Source organism: Pholis gunnellus (genome assembly GCF_910591455.1).
Source record: "Pholis gunnellus genome assembly, chromosome: 8".
NCBI lineage: Eukaryota > Metazoa > Chordata > Actinopteri > Perciformes > Pholidae > Pholis > Pholis gunnellus.
This window is the reverse complement of record NC_136534.1, coordinates 26,239,654-26,262,153: the sequence shown is the minus strand read 5'-3', so window position 1 is coordinate 26,262,153 and position 22,500 is coordinate 26,239,654. Positions and strand designations below refer to the sequence as shown.

At 46.5% G+C, this 22,500-nt stretch overlaps 1 protein-coding gene across 1 annotated transcript in view; it reads left to right on the top strand.

Moving 5' to 3' along the window:
* The window catches only part of bbs9 (Bardet-Biedl syndrome 9), a gene marked incomplete at both ends in the record, with an annotated part of 138,445 nt that overhangs the window by 7,580 nt on the left and 108,365 nt on the right, over nucleotides 1-22,500 (top strand). Inside the window, 8 exons of the mRNA XM_079165514.1 lie at nucleotides 831-1,005; nucleotides 6,585-6,672; nucleotides 7,440-7,623; nucleotides 12,856-12,985; nucleotides 15,136-15,317; nucleotides 16,138-16,214; nucleotides 16,336-16,389; nucleotides 16,484-16,586. Of these exons, the coding sequence (XP_079021640.1) occupies nucleotides 831-1,005; nucleotides 6,585-6,672; nucleotides 7,440-7,623; nucleotides 12,856-12,985; nucleotides 15,136-15,317; nucleotides 16,138-16,214; nucleotides 16,336-16,389; nucleotides 16,484-16,586 (993 nt within the window). The remainder of the gene's footprint in view (nucleotides 1-830; nucleotides 1,006-6,584; nucleotides 6,673-7,439; nucleotides 7,624-12,855; nucleotides 12,986-15,135; nucleotides 15,318-16,137; nucleotides 16,215-16,335; nucleotides 16,390-16,483; nucleotides 16,587-22,500) is intronic.

Genomic DNA, 22,500 nt, shown 5'->3' with positions numbered 1-22,500 from the left:
TAACAAACACACAGCCTTGTACACATTCATACAGAGAGCCAGGTGTGTGTGTGTGTGTGGAGGTGTTAATGGAGATATCAGATTGAGCCAGAGGGAGAAACACACCTCACAACACAACACGACATCACGGCTGGAGTGAAACAGAAGCCGTGACTGAGGTTCAGGATCGTTGGTGCTTTGTGTTTAAATACGTACGTAAGTTTTAAAACGTCAGAATCAGCTGTAGGAATATATATTTGAACAATTTCCTTTTTTTCCGCACAGAAACAGCGAGACTGATGTTTGCTGTTCTTGCACACACACACACACACACACACACACACACACACACACACACACACACACACACACACACACACACACACACACACACACTCACTCGGTTGAACACATGAAAAAGTTTTGAGGAAGTTTTCTTGGGAAATAAGTTGAAACCCCGCCCACTTTCACCCCTCCACACACCTGGCCACACGGCGTGAAAATAAGAAATAATCGTATTCAAAACCGACCCAGATTTGTATCAAACTCTTACTTTTAATGCTGCACTCTAAGATCAATCTGTCCTGTTCCTTTAGTCTGTAATATGTGATCAGAAATAGTGAAAAATAAAAACCTCCCTCAGTTTAAGAGGACGTGTTTAAATGCAAAGATGTTTGCATTCATTCTTTTATTGTTACGTTTTGTTTTTTGACTTGCAGTGTGTACTTTCATGGTTTCCTCAGCAACAAGCCACTTAGAACATGTAGATTCTATATTCTTTCACATATCATGAAGACCACCAGGTTCTCTTCATGGCGTCTTGATGGGATACCTGGGTCTGTCCCCCACAGGTCACCACTCCCTGTGCGTCCAGTCCATGGACGGGATGCTGATGTTCTTCGAGCAGGACAGCTACACCTTCGGCAGGTTCCTGCCTGGCTTCCTGCTGCCCGGCCCGCTGGTCTACAACCCCAGAACAGACAGCTTCCTCACCGTGTCCTCCGCTCGCCAGCTGGAGAGCTACAAGTAGGTGTTTCCACGAAGCCTCCTCAAAGCAACGGCGTGTACGTTAGCGTGGCAGGAGGCGACCAGCTCAACACCTCAGCTCAGACCCTCTACGCTACTCGCAGGAGAGGACTGTTGCATCGTGCGCGCGGATCGGGGCGGAACACCGCCGTGCGCCATACAGAGAGCAGAGGGATTGTAAACGCGCCACCAGGCTGACTGTTAAATTGAGGAAGCGCTTGATTTGATATGTAGCAGAGCATTTTAAACGTCAATATCGCAGACGATCATGCTCATTTAATCGTGGCAGCCAAAATCGTGATCGCGATTAAAACTCGATTAATTGTGCAGCCCTAGTTTACAGCATCATATAAAGTAATTGATATCTCAGTTAATAGTTAATAAAGAATGAAGAACACAGACTACGGCTCCCTACGTAGAGGAAAACATAACGGTTATAGGTATGAGTATTATATTCAATGTTACACACTGCTCCTTTTAATATGTTGTTTAGTATTTCTGATATGCTCTGTAATGCTGGTCACATATTCTCTTTCTCTCAGGCTTACACCTTTCAGAGTGTGAAGAGAAACACTCAAACACTCAAACGCTCAAAGAAATGTGGAGCTGATGACTCTCACAATCAGGTCCTAAAAGTATTACGACGTCACAGCTTAAAGTCGTTGAAGGAGGCCGACGATGCAGACGTGCTTTTATAATGAATGGTGAAATAGAGGAGAATTGTCTGGATGCCTGTTTCACTCAACTGTTCATGTCGATCAGTGCAAACGCTACAAAACACAAACGTTTTCATCCTAAACTGAGGAACACGTGGTTTACTTTCACTCTGTGATGACTGAAGTACGGTCAAACGTAATGTGAATTGCCTTTTAAAGTAACATAAAAAGACATTTTTAGAGAGAAAGGTTAAAATGCCTCCACAGCAGCCCTGAAGTCATGTGAGAGGTTGCTCTGCTTCAGCTGCTGTCACTGAGCGGCGCTGACTCAGCGCTTCACCATCTTAAAGGCCTGATGCCGGACGGGAAAGCACCTCTTTAATGTCAGCGCATGCACACTTTCTCCTTTTCCCCTCTGGCGACCGGCACGGAGAGCTTTCAGAAGTCTGTTGTTTTCTCTCCCAGCTGTTTGTTATCTCGATGCCCCACACACACACACACACACACACACACACACACACACACACACACACACACACACCAGTATCAAGAGCTTCTCCAGATCGCTGTGGAAACACTGACTTCACTGGACACACACTGCATTGCTTTTAGCAACACGCTTGTTATTTCCATTACAGTGTGTGTACACTTCTATTTAAATGAAACAAACATCCAGGTTAGCGAACACACGTAAACACTCTGCAGAAATATACACATGCTCGTTCATGCAGCGTTCAATATTAAATCTGCTTGCCCGATGTACATTTTTACTTGCCCCCATACTACTTATTTTATTTTTTTAGCGGTTATCAGAAAACAAAGACGTAGCATTTGAGGGGATGTATAATCAGATCGACAGACTGTGTCTCCGCTGCAGTGCTTCACGATCGACGAGGAAATGAGGACTTGAGGACTTGATGACGTCCCCTGGAATAAAAATGTACCAACGAATAGAAATGACATAGCTTCAGTCAATAATGATACGCACATGAAGAGAAAGCTTAATACAGCTCTGGGTTACTTTAAGATATATTTAAGGCCTGATTCATGCAGTCGTTACAGCGGACTCTTCCACGTCTCAAACGATCGCTCACTATTCACACTTCTTACTCCGGATCGTTCTTACATCACTCTTAAAGGGCCAGTACACCCAAAGTACAACAGAAACAGTCCCACTTGGTCCTGAGCCATGCAGATTCACTCATAAGAGACTCTCCCTCTCTCTAGATACTGTGTGTGTATATATATATATATATATATATATACTTTATGTTATGTGTGTCCCGTATGAGATGACGGGCTCAGGGCTTCACTGACTGTTGTACATTTGGTATCAGATGACTGGTTAAACTCCGTTTATTTAGCCTGTTACACTCCTGCCCTGATGAATGAGAGCTCGATCTGGTGTGTGTGTGTGTGTGTGTGTGTGTGTGTGTGTGTGTGTGTGTGTGTGTGTGTGTGTGTGTGTGTGTGTGTGTGTGTGTGTGTGTGTGTGTGTGTGTGTGTGTGTGTGTGTGTGTGTGTGTGTGTTTGTGTGTGTGTGTGTGTGTGTTGGCGTCAGCTTTGATATTTTAGTTTGTGTTTGCCCATCACACTGAGGGGGCGTATGCATGTTTGTATAATGTGTGTGTGTGTGTGTGTGATGTATCTGTTTAAGTTTAATTAGTGTGTTTGTTGGTAGAGAGATCCTCTTTCATATAAATGAGAACACGGTTTCCTCAACCTCAGTGTCCTACACTCTGCGTGGTGACTGATACCGCCCACACACACACACACACACACACACACACACACACACACACACACACAGTCAGGCCCTACCACAACTTTGTCCATGTGTGTGAGAGAGCCCCCAAACACTTTTAAATGACAAAAAAAATACTCACAAGTGTGTGTCTCTTCCAGTGATGTGTGTGTGTGTGTGTGTGTGTGTGTGTGTGTGTCCTGGTCTTGTTCTCCCTCCTCATAAGTCAGGCATGCAGGTGAATAATCAGATTTTTGTGGTTTTTCTCTCGCACACACGGTGCTTTGTGTGATTTTTACCCTCATTCATAATACCAACCCACTTCTGATGGATGGAGCTGAACACACACACACACACACACACACACACACACACACACACACACACACACACACACGTACAGCTTTAATCCATTCACGCTGCCTCACATCCCATCATTAATAAGACAAGTGAAGGGTGGACTCGCAGTATGAAAACAGTGAGAGAACACAGTTATTTTTGCGTTGTTGCTTCAGTATTATCAGGCTGAATTGAATCCACTGACTCCTGCAGGAGTCGGCCTGTCGGTCCATTGGGTGTCTCTTTAGAAAGCTTAAACCCGCCGACATGTTTAACACGCTCCGCTTTCTTCCCCAGGAACTGGTCACGGTGATGAAGAGGTCGCTCGACTGGCGGCCGTCCGTAAAGCAGCTCGTCAGTCTGCTCGTCGTTTTCTCGTAGAAGCTCAGTGGCTACTGCACGGACGGGTTCAAAGCTATGAATATATTACAGAAATCAAAGTTTGGAGCGCTTCATTTGCTGTTTTATGCACAATGTTATGAGGAATTAGCGTCACTGTTAGGGTCGCATACGGTAATTAGCTTTATCCGGGTATAAGGTTCTGTCGGGGCTCAATGTGTCGGGCAGTGATGTGACAGTAAACAGAGGGAGGGAAGTCACTCTTTATATGCGGCGCTTGCATTTCTATTTAATTCTTCCCGCCGCGTCCCGTTCCACGCTACACATGACTTCTGTGTGCTCCTGTGCGCTTGCTTGTATTGTTTGTGGTGAACTCTGTAAAGCACTTTGGGCTGCCTCTGGGTATTAACTGTGCTGCGTATAAATACAATACCGGGCCTAATTGTAAACAGGTTGTGAGTAAAGTGTGTTCTCACCGAATGCATGAAGGGGGAAAGTGCTTTGCAGCAGTCGCAATACAAACTGGGCCGGGTGCAAATAAAATGAAAGACAAAGGATCCTTAAACAACACAAAGGTCTACGTTCACTCGCTCTGCGAGGCGTCAGCGTGCTAACACGCTCGCAATGACGACGCCAACATGCAGATGTGTATCGGCACTAAACAACAACAAATAAAGCTCTGAACTCACAGAGCAGCTGAAGCAGTTTGGTTGACATCATATCGTACAGGATGTGTATATATGTTTATGATCTTACGCACACGAGGGTGAAACAGGAACATCTTTAGATTCCTTTACACACTAAAGTCTTCAGTAAACACCGATCTGTGGAGTCAGTTTGTGTGTAAAATATGAAACAAAACATAAAAATCATAAAGGAGGAATCGGTGTCTCCTGCCGTGAAGATGGCGGGTTTGATTGGCAAGCGGTGGCAGTGATGTGGCGGCCATATTGTATTGTGGTTCTTACGATGTCGGCTGGGTTTCAGAGCTGCCATCTTTGATTACCAGCAGGTAAATGTGTAATCCTGAGTGAGGACACCGAGAGGATGAATCAGCAGTTGTGTGGTGTTTTGGGGTCGGGTCGGGTTTGGAGCTCCGCGTTCATCCAGGTGTTAGAAGAGAAGGATATATAGAGATTCCCGCCAAGCCGCTTCTTACTGCCAGCTTCTTACTGGAAAACTCCCGATGCCGACGATGCCAAAATCAACTGACCGCAGATCAGTCCGACCACTTCGTCCTCAGCCAGTCGCCAGCAGCTCGCTGATTCAAACTGATAGACCGCAGATCCGGGGAAACAGCCGGTCGGCAGCTTGTTGACCGGCCCGACGTGAGACGCTAGCCGAGGGTTCAGCTAATAATGAACACGCTGCAGTGTTCCACTTTATTTAAATGTGAATAAGGGATTTCTGGCCTTAAAGACGGAATTCCTCTCAGGAACATAGCTGGCTGGTTGTGGTCACACACACAGAGTGTGTAACCAGAGATTCACTAGTTTGAGGTTTGAGGCCGTGTCCACGTAGCGTCTTCTGTTGTTTCGTTTGAAGCGCCGGCATCTTTTTTTCCAGTTGTTCCCTCCTGAGGAGAAAAGGCTACAAAGTGCTGCACCGATGTCGTCACTGTGGTCAGCAGCTTCCTGCCAGAATAAAAACAAAACGCCGCTGTATGGACGCTCAGCCTCAGACTGGCTGAGTTCTATCTGAAGGGAATACTGTTCCCTGAACAAAGTGCCCTTGAGCAACGCTCGCTGAGAGCTTTCCTGTTTTAAAAACACGACTGAAAAGATGCTCAAAACCGGTTCAGAGGTGTCGGCGACTATTTAAAGGTTGACGTTTTAAACCATATTTGCAAAAGTGACATTGTTCATCCTCTGTTTTGTGCTAATATTAGCATATTGTCATTTAGGAGCTAACTAGGAAACCTCAACATTTACCTGTTGAAAGCCAACATTGGTCAGATATGGTCTAAAATGTGTCCGTTTCATTAACGTCTTCAAATGTTCTGTGAAAAACGTTTCACTTTTGAACATCTTTGAACCATAAACGTGTTTTAAACACCTTTTAAATTCAAACAGGCTCACTGTTGAGATATATCTATTGAGCAACAATGAACAATGATTCTTTAATGTTGTCACCAGTTTCAGATGGACATCTGTAAATAAAACAAATATAAAAAAGAAACATCATCATCATGAAAGTTTGTCCAGCGAGGGTTTGATTTATCTTTGAGCATCAATCATCACACATAAGACAGCCTCAAGCCTCTGAAATGACCGTATGCTATTATTGGCACAATGTAGCAGTAGTACGTAGAGTATTTTGCACACTTGCTGGAGTTAAATGGACAGAGAACATAAAGGATTCCTGCACACAGAGTTGATGCTCCTGCATGTGATGAACCAGCTCGGTGTGTGTTGAGCAGTCTCTCTCTCTCTCTCTCTCTCTCTCTCTCTCTCTCTCTCTCTCTCTCTCTCTCTCGCTCTCTCGCTCTCTCTGACTCCCAGGTATGAGACTCTGGCCGTGGCCACAGAGGCGGAGACTCGACAGGATCCGGACCTGCCCCCCAAGACCGGAGGAGGCAAGAGGCTGACGGTGAGTCCTTCCAACCGTCACATCTAAAGAAAAGAGGAGCCCGTAGTTTCCACCTAACTAGGTTCCCGTTAACCGTTGAGATGTTTGAGTTGAGTACGTTGAGGGTCTTAACGTTACAGTGTTGTTGGTTGTAGGTGGGTACGGTACAGTTTGTTGACAACTAGTTCATTATATCGTCATTCATCGAGATGCAAGTAGACGGTTCAATGAAATGTTCCTCTGGGTTTAAGACAGGAGAGTCTGCTGAGCACATCATGCAACAATGAAATGACTAAGAACCGCAGTTAGAAACTGCTGCGATGTTGAATAAAATATAAGCAGCAACGTTGATGAAGAATGTACAAGAAACCCGAGAGTGAAGGGAACCAGCACACGACCTTAAAACCTATATGTCTTTATAATTAGCCTGACGTGCTAATGCTGGAGGACGGATTGAATGTCCACGAGGAAAAACCTCACCACAGCCGTTCAGTCGGATATATTCTCTTCTCCCATAAAACTTAGAGTTTTCCCACAGCAGCACAAAAGCGCGGACGCCAACACACACAGATCACGTCTTCCTTCACTGAGCTTCAACGCTTTGGTCCACGTTTCTGCCTTCGTGAAATGGAAACACAAAAAGAGACTGAATGAATGTTCTGTGAGGGGTGTTCAGACAGTACACGTGTCACTCATTGTATCCATCACGCTCGTTATTTTAAAATTGAGGAAATGAGGGTAATGTGCTGTAACTGTGTGTGTGTGTGTGTGTGTGTGTCCTCCTGCAGCCTGACTGGACGTTTGTCCTGGGAGAAACGGCCCTGGACCTCTGTGTGCCCTCCTACTCCCACGCCTCCTCCTCCATCTTCGTTCTGGGCGAGAGGAACCTCTACTGTCTCCGAGACAACAGCCACATCCGCTTCATGAAGAAGCTGGAGTTCAACCCCAGCTGCTTCCTGCCCTACGCCTCAGGTAAACCGCCGAGCCGCTAGCATCAGTGCAGCGAGATGAACCTGATCTTTGAAGGGATGTCTTTACCTTCACAGTCCTCGTGTTCTTCTTTCTTGACTTGCAGAATTGTCTTTTTAAATGGACAAACATCACGTGTGTAAATCATTGACCCACGGGGGACTCTGCCTCTCTGCAGACTTCTAAAGAGGGAATCAAATGTCTTGTTTCTGTGTTTCGTTGCCGAGTTGATGCGTTTCGTGATCAGTTTGGAGGTAGACTGCAGACTTTACCAGAACCAGAGGTTGTTGCCTAGTTGTGCGTCGGTGCACCTGCTCCAGCCAAGCTGTGAGTGAACAGAACACACAGACACGCAGTGATCTGCTCGGTGGCCCAGGGCCACACGACCGGCTCTGCAGGAAGCTGCTTTTGGCAGAACGTGCTGGAAGAAGTGGAGGAGCTCTGCTGTTTGCATTAAAGGAAAGCTGAACAGACTGTAGTGCATAAACACATGGTGCACGATGAACACGTATGTATGGATTGAGAGGTATGATATATAATATATTGCATATAATACCGTGCATAGATATATTTAGACGGATTAAATGCTTTAGGCTGAAATAAGCTCCAGAAACCACAGTTATTCAAATATAGAAATAAAAAGCAGTTTTCTCTATAACATTTTAAGGATACACAATTACTGTGTGTGTGTGTGTGTGTGTGTGTGTGTGTGTGTGTGTGTGTGTGTGTGTGTGTGTGTGTGTGTGTGTGTGTGTGTGTGTGTGTGTGTGTGTGTGTGTGTGTGTGTGTGTGTGTGTTGTACGGTGAAACGACACAGCTACAGACCTGTAATGCGTTCCAGACTTGAACACCCCTCCCTGTCTTCACCTCCGATAGGAAAAGAGATGGATTATGTATAATGTGATGACTGAGCAGCTGCCTAGTAACTCAGCTTTCTCCTGATGGAAAGACATCACATCTGGCTACTTACTACAACACACACACAGTCTCATTATTCAATGATTGTGTGTGTGTGTGTGTGTGTGCTAGAACTGGAGAGTATTTCTTCATTGAAAGAGGAGCAAAGAGCAGAACTGAAGCATCCTGACCGGTGTCTGCAAGAGTTTGATTGACAGATGGTTCATCCAATCACCTGCCAGGCCTTTTTTGTTTTTTGCCTGCTCTTTTCCAAACAGTTTTCTGCAAAAACCCAAAATAATTGCTCTCCTTGAGTAACATAAAAGTGAACTATTCGTTCTCCTCGGGACACGTCCTGCCTGTGTTTGTTTCTCTCTGCCCGACGTGTTTCCAGTCGACCCCTGTGATTGGTTAAGGGTGCATGAAACTGCAACACAAGTCTCGTCCCTCTCTTTATTCACCCTGGCATCAGGGGGCCACAGCTTTAAAGCTGTTTATTTTATGATACGGAGGAAAGTGGTTTAACTTCCCTGAAGCCTGATTCTTATCACCACGAGCCAAACTAATCAGCCAGATACGGTTGGACCTCCAGAATGATGACTTGAATACAAGCAGAACACAAGTTCTGTGTAAAACCCCTTTGAGCACGGAGCAATAAACAACCTTTTTATGAGCGTTCTTTACAGCAACGACAGTCTGCTTCGGTTTACGCAAAACAATGTACCATTGAACCCGTTCTTTAGTTTCACACTTGATATGAAATAGAGAGCTGACAGATGGAAAGAAGGAAAGCTAAAAGCAACAGAGTGGAGGAAGGATCCAGAAGGGGCTGGATGGATGGAGAGCTGATGTTTTAGAGTACTTTCAAAGTGCCACTTCACTCTCTGTTCCAGACCTTATTTAGATTATTTCAATTACTCTTGGAAATTGGCTATAAATTCAATACATGATGTGCCAGAGCAACAAAAGCAGCCTTTTTCTTTTTTTTTCTTTATTGGGACGAGATTTCCCATTCCTGTCAACAATAGAAAAACCACATAAAGATCCCCACATGTCTGGAAGACTGCAACTCCCGGGATCGGACCGCTGCGGCGCTGCTCCGCGTCCGTGTTTGATCCTCGGGTTTTATTGTCGGAAAGGCCGACATTTAGTGAACCTGTGACTGTCGGAGCTCCAGACCCCCACGGCCGTTCAGTGGAGAGCATCTTTTACGGCCATGTGGTGGATCTCCACAGAGCCCTTACAGACGCAGAGAAGCAGCGCGAGGAGGAGAGGCGACCGTGGTCTCTTGAGTGGTTCCTCATGCTTCCTTCTGGCCTTCAGCCTCACAGCTGCCTCTGCTGGACCGCTGCCCTCACTCTCCTCTGTCCACCTCCCCCGTCTGTTCCTTCTCTCCCTCGCAAAACATCTTCATCAGCTCGACCGCTGCACCAGAAACACTCTCGGCTCATTCACTGCACTGTGACGTGCTGAGTCTTTAGGTTTGAAATATGACCATCCCGTCTTCAGCTTATTTCTCCAAACTCGACAGATATGTGAACCACATGGCCTTCACGGTCATCGGATGTCAACCCAACTGAACACCTGTTGGATTTTAGAGTGACGTGTTCTCAGCCACCATATCTTTAGGAAGAATGGCGTTCCTCCTTCAAGTAGACTTCTACAAGTAGGGGGGCATGAAGTATGTGAAGGGGCCCCCCCCCCCCCACGATTTTGCATCGCAGCTGGTTTTATCCAGGCGGCAACTTCCGGTTCCGCAGAGTGAAGCCGATGCTTCATGTGTTAAAGCTGCATTCTCTCTAGTGTCCACCAGGGGGCGACTCCTCTGGTTGTATAGAAGTCTATGAGAAAATGACTCTACTTCTCTCTTGATTTATTACCTCAGTAAACATTGTAAACATGAGTTTATGGTCTCAATCTCTAGTTTCAAGTCTTCTTCAATACAGCATGATGTTCATTTAGTAAATGATGGTCCATTTAGAGTCACACAGACCATAAAGCAGGGGATGCTTTAGGGGCGGGGCTACACAGTGATTGACAGGTCTCTACCAGAGACGTGTACGGCGTCTCTACGTCACTCCTCCTCAGTCCAGATATGGTTTTGTCCGTTAAAAAAACAAGATGGCGACGGCCGTAAGTCAAGGACTCAAGGCTTCAAAACATCAGTCCACAAACTACGTCCACTTCTTCTAGACAGCCTGAGGTTTGATCCCATTGGAAGGTTTCTAGTTGTTGTTTTAGTGATAAACTGTAGAGGGAGAGGAGAGAAGGAAGAGATCGATGAGGACAAAGCTCAAAGACGGGAGGAGTATGAAGGAGAGGGGCAGAAGAAAGCAGGTGGGAATAGAGAGGAAGAACAGAAGCGTGAGGTAGAGCAGAAAGCAGAGAAGTGAATGTGGAGGTAAGAGTTAGAGACAGAAGAGGAACCGAGGAACCGAGGAACCGAGGAAAGAATATTCAGAGAGGAGCTGATGCTCGGCTCGAACATGACGACACAGATCGGACCTTTCTAATTAGGTCCTGATTATAATGTGCATGCTGTGATAGAAGGTGTGCGCTCGCTTTCATGTGGCACCGACACACACTCTGTCATTTTGACCCCTGCGCTGTACCGCCCTGCCGACCGCCGCGTACTACATTATGACCTGTGTATTCAACTGTGTGTGTGTGTGTGAGAGGCGTGTTTGTTTTGCGTGTGGCCGTCACCTCAGATCTCTCTAGGTGGTACAGTAGCTGCTCCATTGGTGGGATGGACTGGCCGTGTGTGTGTGTGTGTGTGTGTGTGTGTGTGTGTGAAACATAAGAAGTATTTATATTTAATGTTTCTATCCATGAGTCACAGGAGAAAGTGTATATGTAACTTTAGTTATTTATATATATATATATATATATATATATATACACACACCTATAAAAGCTGACTTTGTCGTAAAATGAAAGATCTTGATGACAATTCAACAAGCAAACCAGATGTGAGACATAAAGAAATGATTTTTCTTGAGGAGTCACACTCGTCTTAAAGGGCGATGCCGCCCACCACAGCAGTGTTCATCTCTGTGCGCTATAGTTTGACCTCTGAAGACCAAAGTCAGAAACAAAGCCGTTGAATTTGCGCTGCTGTGATTGTGAGGCTGCATTTGTAGATGACTTCAAACCTTTTGTAAATTGATCATTATTTTATGACTTTGAATGATGAATCAGTAAGTCGTACTATTCATCTCACCTTTCCCAATACAGACTGTACACACACAGTAGAACTGCACGATTGTGGCACAAATGCTAAGTGAAATATTTTGTAGCTGTATTGAGATTATTTATCATGATTATTCAATGATTTCTTTGAGGAGCAGTGTGTAGCATATAGGCTGTGCTTTAGTGTAAACGTCTTCACGGTGCCGGCCGCCATGTTTCTACAGTAGCCCAGAGCGGACAAACCACAGGCTGGCTCCAGACGGGGCGTTGTTTTGCGTCTCCCACCGTAGTTCTCCGACACGTTGTAGTCGGTTGCACTCTGCAACCTCACCACTATACGCGGCCTGATCCTTCACGCTGTGCCCTTTAAATACACAGAGCACTGAGCTCACTTCCATGTCGTGCTACATTCCAGCTAATGTACGAATCTTTGCTTCTAATTGAGACACAGAGCATCGTCTAGAAGCAAAATACAACCCCAAAATGAATTCAAAGCGTCACTGCTTCCACGCTGTGCTCTGTTCTTTGTGATTGAAGTCACTCTGCATCAAAGCGAGAGTTAAAACACGCTTCTTCTTCACCTGAAGCGCGTTCGGTTTGCCCGTCTGCTCTGCGTTGTGCATTACTCTTCTGCTCTGGACCGCAGCCCGCAGCGTCCAGGAGCGCTTTTCACGGCAAAATCCCAAAAAGTGAAGTCAAAACATCTGGATCGCTCCCCGGGCGGCTGTTAGTTTAGTCAAGTGCTTGATTTGATACGGCGGCGTTTTTTTAAGAGCGGCGCACTTTTAACCCTCAATACCGCCGTCGATCGTGTGTTCAAGTGATGGAAGCCAACATTTATATATATTGCAATTAATATTTGATTAAAAGTCTGCTCTAACCTTGTACCTGAGAACGTTGATTTCATAAACCAATAAATGCAACAAATACAGTAAACATGTTCATTCTACAGGAGAGAAGAGAGAGGGTGTGAGTGTGTGTGTGCTCTGAACACACACACACTGTGTTACTGTACAGCCCCACTGTGACAAGTGACACCACATCCTGTGGTTTTAGTAACACCAGAAGCTTCTCTTAAGAAAATGTATTAAATCTAAAAAAGTGTAATCAGGAAAATCATTTTTTTCTGTTTCTGGATTTGTTTAGTGATGGATGGCACCACCAACCTGTTACTAGGTAACCACACCAACATGCTGCTGGTTTACCAGGACGTGACCCTGAAGTGGGCGGCCCAGCTCTCCTTCGTGCCCGTGGCCGTTCGCGTCGCCAACTTCCCGTGAGTACGACCCAAAACACAACAGTCCCTGAACCACGGCGGAGCGGAGGCTTCGTGAAGGACTCGTCACTGCGACCTCCGGGAGGGATAGGCTAATAGCGTGACATGATAAAAACAAGCTAACGGTGCTAACGGCGCAGGCAACGGTAACGGCGCCGACAGAGCCACCGGGGTTTAGCTGAGGGGGAACCGGAGGCTGGGTGCAGCTGTAACCGCTGTATGCTCAGGTAGACATTACTCCGCTCTGTCTTTACATAGAAAGTAGTTGTTTGCTGACATATTAATGCTCTCAATTTTGAATTGCATGTTTTTTTTAGGAGCGTGACACTTAATCACATAGATTCTTGTTATATTATCCTGTGATACAGGTGATGTTTTTCCTAAAAAACTTGTTTTTTGTAACAACATGGCTACCTCTATACTCACACACACACACACACATATCAGCAGAGCCTCTCTTACACTGCACAGGTAAATACAACACACACACAGCAGGTGTGTTGTTGTGTTGGTCAGCTCGTGAAACCCCGGAGTGTGTAACTTTTAACAGGAAATGAACCCGACAATGTCTTCCAGCTGGCCAATCAGAGCAGAGCAGAGCAGAGCAGGGAGGGGCCAGCTGCAGCCAATCATTTGTGTTTTCTTTCTCCAAACGACTCCAATCAAACCGCAATTACAACGCAAATCACAAACATGGCTGAGAAATGATGTGTGTGTGTGTGTGTGTGTGTGTGTGTGTGTGTGTAAGATGCAGGAGATAGTGTGTGTCTGGGTAGCTGTTTGGTTTAGTTTGAGGCTGTGTTGTTCTAAAGCGCTTGATAGTCATCGTCTTGTTCATTGTGGGAGAGGAACACACACACACACACACACACACACACACACACACACACACACACACACACACACACACACACACACACACACACACACACACACACACACTCACACACTCACACACACTCTTAACAGCTCACTGTGGATATCTGTGATTTACAGCAGTGCTCCAGGAGTCTTTTCTGTGTGTTTTTAGAGGCAGTATTGAATTCTATTACTTAATCCTGCCAATGACCAGCCTCTTCTTTGGCTTTTCCAAACGGTCCACCAACTAGTGGTCTACTGTCCAAATGCTGACCCAATCTGAAACATGCAAACACTAATGCTTCCAAAATACAAAAGATCTGAAGGGACCCAAGGATCAGTGGACCCAATCAAGCAGCAGCATGATGAGACGCATACATGGGACGCGTAGGAGTGTAAATCTCATCTGGAATCTATCAGGATACCAGACATTTCAAATGACAACTGTGTGTATTTGTGTGTGTGTGTGTGTCTATTTGTGTGTGTGTTTTGGCAGCAGTTAAAGTGAACGTTTTATGACCCCTTAGACACCCTCCTATGCAGGTGTGGACCCCTGGCGAGAGTGTGTTTGTGTGTGTGTGTGTGTGTGTGTGTGTGTGTGTGTGTGTGTGTGTTTACCGCCTCACTGGACTGGAACTACAACACATCTGCGACCGGTTAACACACAGAGTTAAGATACGTTATTGCATCACGCAGCGTTTCCTCGCGCTCTTCCTGTTTCCATTCCGTTCCACTCACTAACTAATAATAACCTTTGTTTCCTTCAAAGCTCCCAACAAACTGTCAAGAAACAAACTGCAGAAGAGATAGAGAGGACCAGAAAGTACCAGTTTGAAATGCCAATAACTCCTCTCCTCCCTCTCCTCTCCTCTCTTCGTCTCTCCTTTCCTCTCCTCTCCTCTCCTCTCCTCTCTCCCCTCCTCTCCTCTCCTCTCTTCGTCTCTCCTCTCCTCTCCTCTCCTCTCCTCTCCTCTCTCCCCTCCCCTCCTCTCCTCTCTTCGTCTCTCCTCTCCTCTCCTCTCCTCTCCTCTCTCCCCTCCCTCTCCTCTCCTCTCTTCGTCTCTCCTCTCCTCTCTCCTCTACTCTCTCCTCTCCTCTCCTCTCCTCTCTTCGTCTCTCCTCTCTCCTCTCCTCTCCTCTCTCCCCTCCTCTCCTCTCCTCCCTCTCCTCCCTCTCCTCTCCTCTCTTCGTCTCTCCTCTCCTCTCCTCTCTCCCCTCCCCTCCCCTCCCCTCCTCTCCTCTCTCCTCTCCTCTCCTCTCCCCTCTCTCCTCTCCTCCTCTCCCCTCTTTAGGGAGATAAAAGGCGTGGTGGTCAGCCTGAGCTCTGACGGTCACCTCCTGTGCTCCTACATGGGTACGGACCCGTCCTTCTTCTCCACGCCCAAGGTGGACGCCCGGGAGGCCGACTATGAGCAGGTGGATGCTGAGATGAAGATGCTGCAGAAGTTCGTCAGAGAGGCCTCCAGGACTCATGGTAGGATGCTGCTGCTAGTTTAACAGAGAACCGCTCACATATTAGACCTTGTTAAGGAGGTGGTCTCTGATACGCTCCTCCTGAACCTGTATGAACTGAAAGAAATCTGGTATCCATGACATGCCTACCTGTCTGTCTACCTACCTGCCTTATATTAGTCTTATAATACGGTATTATATCGTATTCTGCCCGTGCACGCATCGATCATCACCGGAGTCTCCTAACAGTTGCCATGTTGCTTCACGTTCATGAGGATGGTTTTTGGGGGAGTGGCTGTAGACTTGGTGGCTCTCTTGCTGGATTGAACAACTTTTAGAGCTAACGCTGCGAGCAACTTTCAAATGGAAAAGAAGTAGCAACACTGGGCCGGCTGCTGCAGTTGGAAACCGAACGTTCTCCTGGAGTCGATATTTAACATTGGACCTCGCCGGCTGGCGATTCGGAGCAGAGCAAACGAACTCTAGGCGTAAACGAGGCCCCGAAGCACGAGAGTCTCATACAGTCAGTAGAGCTGGATGTAGTCTGCTTCTGTGAGACCGCAGGACGATTAGAACGGCTCGGAGGTCCAGAGTGATGGCTCCACTTCAGCGTTCCCTACAGCAGACTGCTGGGCGGGAGGTCTTACACATTCACATGCTTACAGTGAATAAAATAACCAAAATAATTACACGTATTCATCACAAACTGATGTTTCAGACTTAATGTGAGAAACAGCCTGAACACATATGTGGTGCTTCTGTTGAATGTATAAACAATCATCTTGTTTTTAAGGATCGAACCTCATTGAAGGCTGAAACTCCTCCGGTGTCTTTTATTTTAGACATCCTGCCCAAAGCCGACGCCGAGGAGGACCTGACCGTTACGGCGACTGTGTCCTCCAGCATGGACAGCCCATCGGTACACACACACACACACACACACACACACACACACACACACACACACACACACACACACACACACACACACACACACACGCACACACAGACTCATGATCTCCCTTTGTCTCCGTCTACAGCAAGCCCTGATCCAAGATATCTCCGGTCTGTCCGTCCCTTCAGTGACCATACAGGTGAGCTATCGGCTCATTTCCTCCTCCGTCTCCCCCCCCCCCGTCTCCCCCGTCTCCCCCGTCTCCCCCCTGTAATCGGTCTTTCTCTCTCCAGGTGAAGGTGAAGGCTCGTTGTGTCGTACAGTCGTCTAAGCTGACAGTCGCCATTCAGCCTCCTTTGGCCGTCACTCAGGACCAGTTTGCCCTGGAGCCCATGGGTCAGTCCATAGCAGCTAGTGTGTGTGTGTGTGTGTGTGTGTGTGTGTGTGTGTGTGTGTGTGTATTGATTTTTCTCTTGGTCTACGGTTGAAAGGAGTAATATTTTGCCGTCCTGGTTTGGACTACGGAGCCTCCGTGTTGTTGTTGTTTTATAATCCTCATAACTAAACGCTCCATTAAAGTCCTCACAGTTTGTATTGTGTGGACTTCACAATGAATACGAGTCACAATGAGAGTAAAGGGAGACATGAACCAGCTGCTTTCATGCTCACACATCAGACTAGTGTTGGTTGGTTGGTTGGTGCGACCTCGATCGCTGGTGTTTCTTTCGTGAGGAGAAAGAAGCTTCTTGATCCATTTACTCACTTTAAAGATCTTTGGTGGACTTCAGCCCTGAAGAGAGAAACGTTCTTTAAAGTAAACTCTCGCAGCTGGTTCAGAGTAAGAGCTTCCAACATGAAATGTCATCAATAACTTCTGTTCCACTCACTCTCTCAATCACACACCGTACATGATGCAACACACACACACACACACACACACTCCTCTCCTTCATCACATCCTCCTCCACAGGCTGAACAGGGAGTGAGTGAGTGTGTGAGAAGTGTGTGTGTGTGTGTGTGTGTGTGTGTGTGTGTGTGTGCCGCCGTGTATTTGTTCAGCTCTTATCAGACCGCTCACACGGCGCGTTCTGGTCGTCTGGCTGTCGGCGGAGACTCGGTCACCTCGACCAGACGGCGGTAGCTTTGATCCGAGTCGCCCAGACACAGTACACACACACACACACACACACACACACACACACACACACACACACACACACACACACACACACACACACACACACACACACACTCGTATCTGCTGTCGGCTCATTAAAAAGGAACATCACCCGTCCTGTAGCAGCGTATTTGCCGATGGAGTCCTCTTGTTTCCTCCTGTTTGACTCTTTCCACCTTTTGTGCGCATGCAGTGAGTTTACAGGGTGTGTAATGTAAACCAGTCGGGCTTTTATCACGGTACCATGGGAACACGCTTTTTTTCTTTTTGTAATCTGTGGCCCAGCGGGGGGTTGAACCCGTGACCCCGGGGGTGTCGGTGCCTTGCTCTGCCTGCCGGTGTACTGTACATGTGGAATGTGACCGTGTGAGATCCACACCTCCGCTCTGATTTCCTTCGTCTCGCTTTAAGCTGCAAAAACGCAGAGAGAGAGTGAATGCTGGTCCTCTCTCCGTGTGCATCTCTGTGTCTGTCCATCTGTTATTCTGCTGCAGCAAACCGCTCAAAGGTTTGGCCGCGTAGAAACGCCGTCGCTCTTATTCAGCAAAACAAACTAAACCGAGGGTGTTTTCCAAAAAACCTCTGACTTGAATTAAAGCTGCAGTCAAACTCAGACGGTGATGTTTCTCATGCAGGGAGCTGCAATGAGCTTGAAAGCGGTCCACGCCCGGAAGATTGAAATCATCATAACATCCCATCAACGTTTCACTTTGCTGGTGTAGATGAATCTCAGCACAAAGGCTTCTTTATTTAGGCTTCAAGTTGTTGCTCTCATCCAGAGGGACTTCCTGTAATTGTATCTCTAGAACTCATTTAAATTCCTTTCTTTTACATCCAGAAATGTGATATTTAGTTTCAATTTAGTACAAACTAAATACTGTCAAATGGGCTCAGAATGAAGCGAATGATCACTGAGGGTGTGACGGGTGGAAGGTAACTCACTAACAGAGCGCGCAGGAACAGAAGCTGGATCAGCACCAGAACAACATCGTTTCATTCCTCTAAAGCTTGCTCCCAACATTTGCTGAAAACCATCATCCGTCAGAGAGGAGCAGTCGCTGCGTTCCTTGTTTTCTTTCCAGAGGGATGGATGGATCGTGAATTTACGATCTCAAGATGTGAGCAGCGTTCTCAGGCGGTTTTGGAACGCCGTCCGTTTACTGCGAGCCCCCAATAACCCAAAGATACGTCTTTGACTACAACTGAAGCAGAACGTTTCCGTTCGGCTCAATGAGCTCGCTGAACGTCTCACGCTTTCAGAAGTCAAATAATAACTGACTTCAGAGTCGTTGAAGGAACACGGCTCGTTAATGCTAAACATGTATTGTATGTTCTTAGACATGCTAAGCTGGATTATAGCTACATACGCTCATCCTGCATTAAACGAACTGTAAGCTGAGAAGAACTTGTTTTTGGGAACTCGTTTGCGTGAGCAGTGAAGGCTTCCATGTCTGCACGGATACAAAGAAAAAAAACTCAAACTGGATCAAGAATAAATTCATTGAAGAAGATGCCAAAAAAAACCCTAAACCCTCTGTTTGGGTTTGTTCTGCAGAGTTTGTAGCTTCTTGGCAGCGTCTCTCAGCGCTTCACTGTCGACAGAAGATCAGAGGCTGTGACTCACCGCCGTCACGTTTACGCCGCTAAAGGGACGCTTTGTTTACAGGAGTGTGTAGGTAGCGGTCAAACGGGTCAGATTCAGAAGCCACACACACACACACACACACACACACACACACACACACACACACACACGTCATATAAATACTTCCACATACATATCCATGGACGCATATGCATAAACACATGCACGTGTCACCCCAATGTCCTGTTTAAATATAGATACACACACGCTTGGAGTGAAATAGCTGTGTGTGTGTGTGTGTGTGTGTGTGTGTGTGTGTGTGTGTGTGTGTGTGTGTGTGTGTGTGTGTGTGTGTGTGTGTGTGTGTGTGTGTGTGCGTGTGCGTCACGCTCTTTTGTCTTCCTGCACACACAGATCTGGCGCTGGCTTCCACTAGTCAATCAACAGCTCTGTACTGTGAAACACGAGAGCCACTGAACACACACACACACACTCACACACACACACATACATATTTTCGCCTTTCCTTTTCCTCTCCTTTCCTCCTCTCCTCCTGTCCTTCCTAGGTGACCCCTCACTGGCCCCCTTCGGCCCAGAGACCCTCGGTAGTCAGATTTTGGCCCCAGAAAGTCGAGTGTTTCACATCCGTCACAGTCCAGGAAAACCAGGAAGGAATAAATGAACGGAGCGGGGTTTTTAATGAACGCTGGGACTTGGCTCTGAGGATCCGGATCCAGTCACACGGTCAGAGTTTACTCCTGTGATTTGATCCAGAAAATCACACCCCGGCTTTATGGTTTCTGCAGGGGGAAGTGGCTGAGCCGCAGATGGAACGCTGCCCGGTGGAAATCGTGAGCAAGTACAATATGCACGTAAATGTAAAACATGCTCCAATTTAAAAACACAGAAAACATGAAACGTGTTTAATTAATTGTAATGTCACTGTTAAGGTGTGAATAGCTAGTTCAGCTCCAGAGGATTTGACGCCCACAGCTGTGACGTTGTTCAGTGGTTGAAATAGTTTTTTGTGTCGATTGTCATCCCAGCAAACGTCCGTATGGGTCATTCATGCTAGCGGCTTATTACCGACCATATTTGCGTTCATTGTTGGACGGCGACCTCTTGTCTCCGTAGTAATAATGACTGGAGGTGAGGAGGAAGTCAGGTGACGTGGTGTGAAGAGTAGGTCAGGGTGGATGAATGGGTGAAACAAACCAGCCTATCCTCATACAGTGGTTCATATGACCCCTCCAGGAGAAGTTCCTCCTCTTGTTTTCCTCTGAAAGTGAAGCAAATCGTGTCATTTTTCTCTCTTTACGTGCATCCGGTCTTTTAAAATAAACCTCCGTCTTCACAGGAAGCAACTTAGTTAGGTTTAGGGAAAGATTGTGGTTTGGGTGATACCTCAGGATGAACTTTATTAGATGTCAAAGGTCAGTCTATGAGAAAATGACTCTACTTCTCTCTTGATTTATTACCTCAGTAAACATTGTAAACATGAGTTTATGGTCTCAATCTCTAGTTTCAAGTCTTCTTCAATACAGCATGATGTTCATTTAGTAAATGATGGTCCATTTAGAGTCACACAGACCATAAAGCAGGGGATGCTTTAGGGGCGGGGGCTACACAGTGATTGACAGGTCTCTACCAGAGACGTATACGGCGTCTCTACGTCACTCCTCCTCAGTCCAGATATGGTCACTTCCTGTTCACTGGGTGCAAACAAAAAAAAACCCAAGAAGGGCGACGGCCAAAGTCCAACATGGCGACGGCCGAAATATCAAACTTGAGGCTTCCAAACCACAGTCCACAAACCAACGGGTGACGTCACGACGAACATGTCCACTTCTAACATACAGCCAAAGGCCATAACTCAAGATTTCATACGCTAACTTGAGAGTTTCACTCACGTCTAACCGGAGCAAATGATGAAGTGACGACACCTTGGACAGATATGGAAACTCTGGTCTGTTTCTGAAGTCATTTGATGATTTTATTTCATCCTTTTTTCTCCTTTTTGTATCATAAAAACAAAAACCAGGAAAGGAAAGAAGAAGAACAGATGCGAGTAACTGTGATGAAGCAGCGGGTGTTCTGGGAAAACGTGGCAGCAATTTGGTGAAACACGAGCAACACTAATAACAGCAACGCTGCTGCTGTGACACCTTCCTCTTGTCTGTTTCTCATCATCACTTTCTCTTCTCCTCTCTCACCTGCTCGTCGTCTCCTTCACACTTTACACACACTGAAACAGATGTAAACACACACACACACACACACACATAACTCTGTCCTACAAGAGTCGTGTGTGTGTGTGTGTGTGTGCGCTGCTGTCCCATGTGTCTTTGATTATCTGGCTCAGTGTGCGTCCACACAGCTTTCTTAAAGGGATTTGTCTCAAAGCTACTTAACAGAAAACAAAGGACAATAAAAGTGGCGGTGTGTGTGTGTGTGTGTGTGTGTGTGTGTTTGTGTGTCCAGTGTTGGGGGGAGGGAGGGAGGGAGGGAGGGAGGGAGGGAGGTAGCGCCTTCTGACTTTTATTGTTATTCCACTTTTTATTCGTCTCAGATGGCGACTCTCTCTCCCCTGTTCACCACACACTGCCTCCTTTGTTCCCTCTCTCTTTCCCACTCTCACCCTCTCCCTCCCTGTTTTCTACCGTTTCCTCTTTCCATCTTTTCTCCCTGCTTCTTTATTTCTCCCCTCTGCTTCCTTCTCTCTCCTTTCCTTTCCTTCTCCTCATCCCCTCTCTCTCTGCATTGATCTGCTGCTCTCCTCCTCTCGGCTTTTCATCTCAAAGATCTCCGTCTCGTTCTCTTTGGCGGCCCCTGTGGCGATGAGCTGTAACTGCAGGTGTATATGTGGATCTCACGTCCCAGAGATCGCTGAGAGTATTAAGTTCTTGTTTGGCTGCTTCTCTGAAGACATTAAACACGTTGCAGTGAGAAGTGTGTATTTAAAGATTTTCCTTTAAAGTACTTTGGTATTGATTCATACACTTCAGTTATTGGTGCATCTTTACTGATTAGTGTTGCACGAGAAGCCTGAGACCACACTGACTGACCAAACACCCAGCAGTCTGCTGAAGGCGTTTAAATGTGCAAATAGATCGTGAACACTTCATTTAATTGGTTCATAGGTGGAGTAAATGTGTGTGTGTGCAGTAAATCAGTTTGTATTTGTACATGTGGATTAAATGTAGAATACATTGATACCAAAACATTCAGATCCAGTGAAGCAGCCGATGCTTGTGAGTGCAGTAAACTCTCTGAGTGGAGATCAGGTTCGTTGTGTTTTAAGGTCAGACCTGCTCCTGACCGGCAGAGGTCAAAGGTCGCTGTTTAACACGGTGGTCACCTCAGATTACCAGAGCACCGACGTCTCGGGACAAACGTACCTTCACATTTGTTTTTTTCTCTCCATGTTTCGCTTTTTATATTATTTGCACATGGCAACGAAAGGTCACACACACACACACACACACACACACACACACACACACACACACACACACACACACACACACACACACACACACACCTTTACC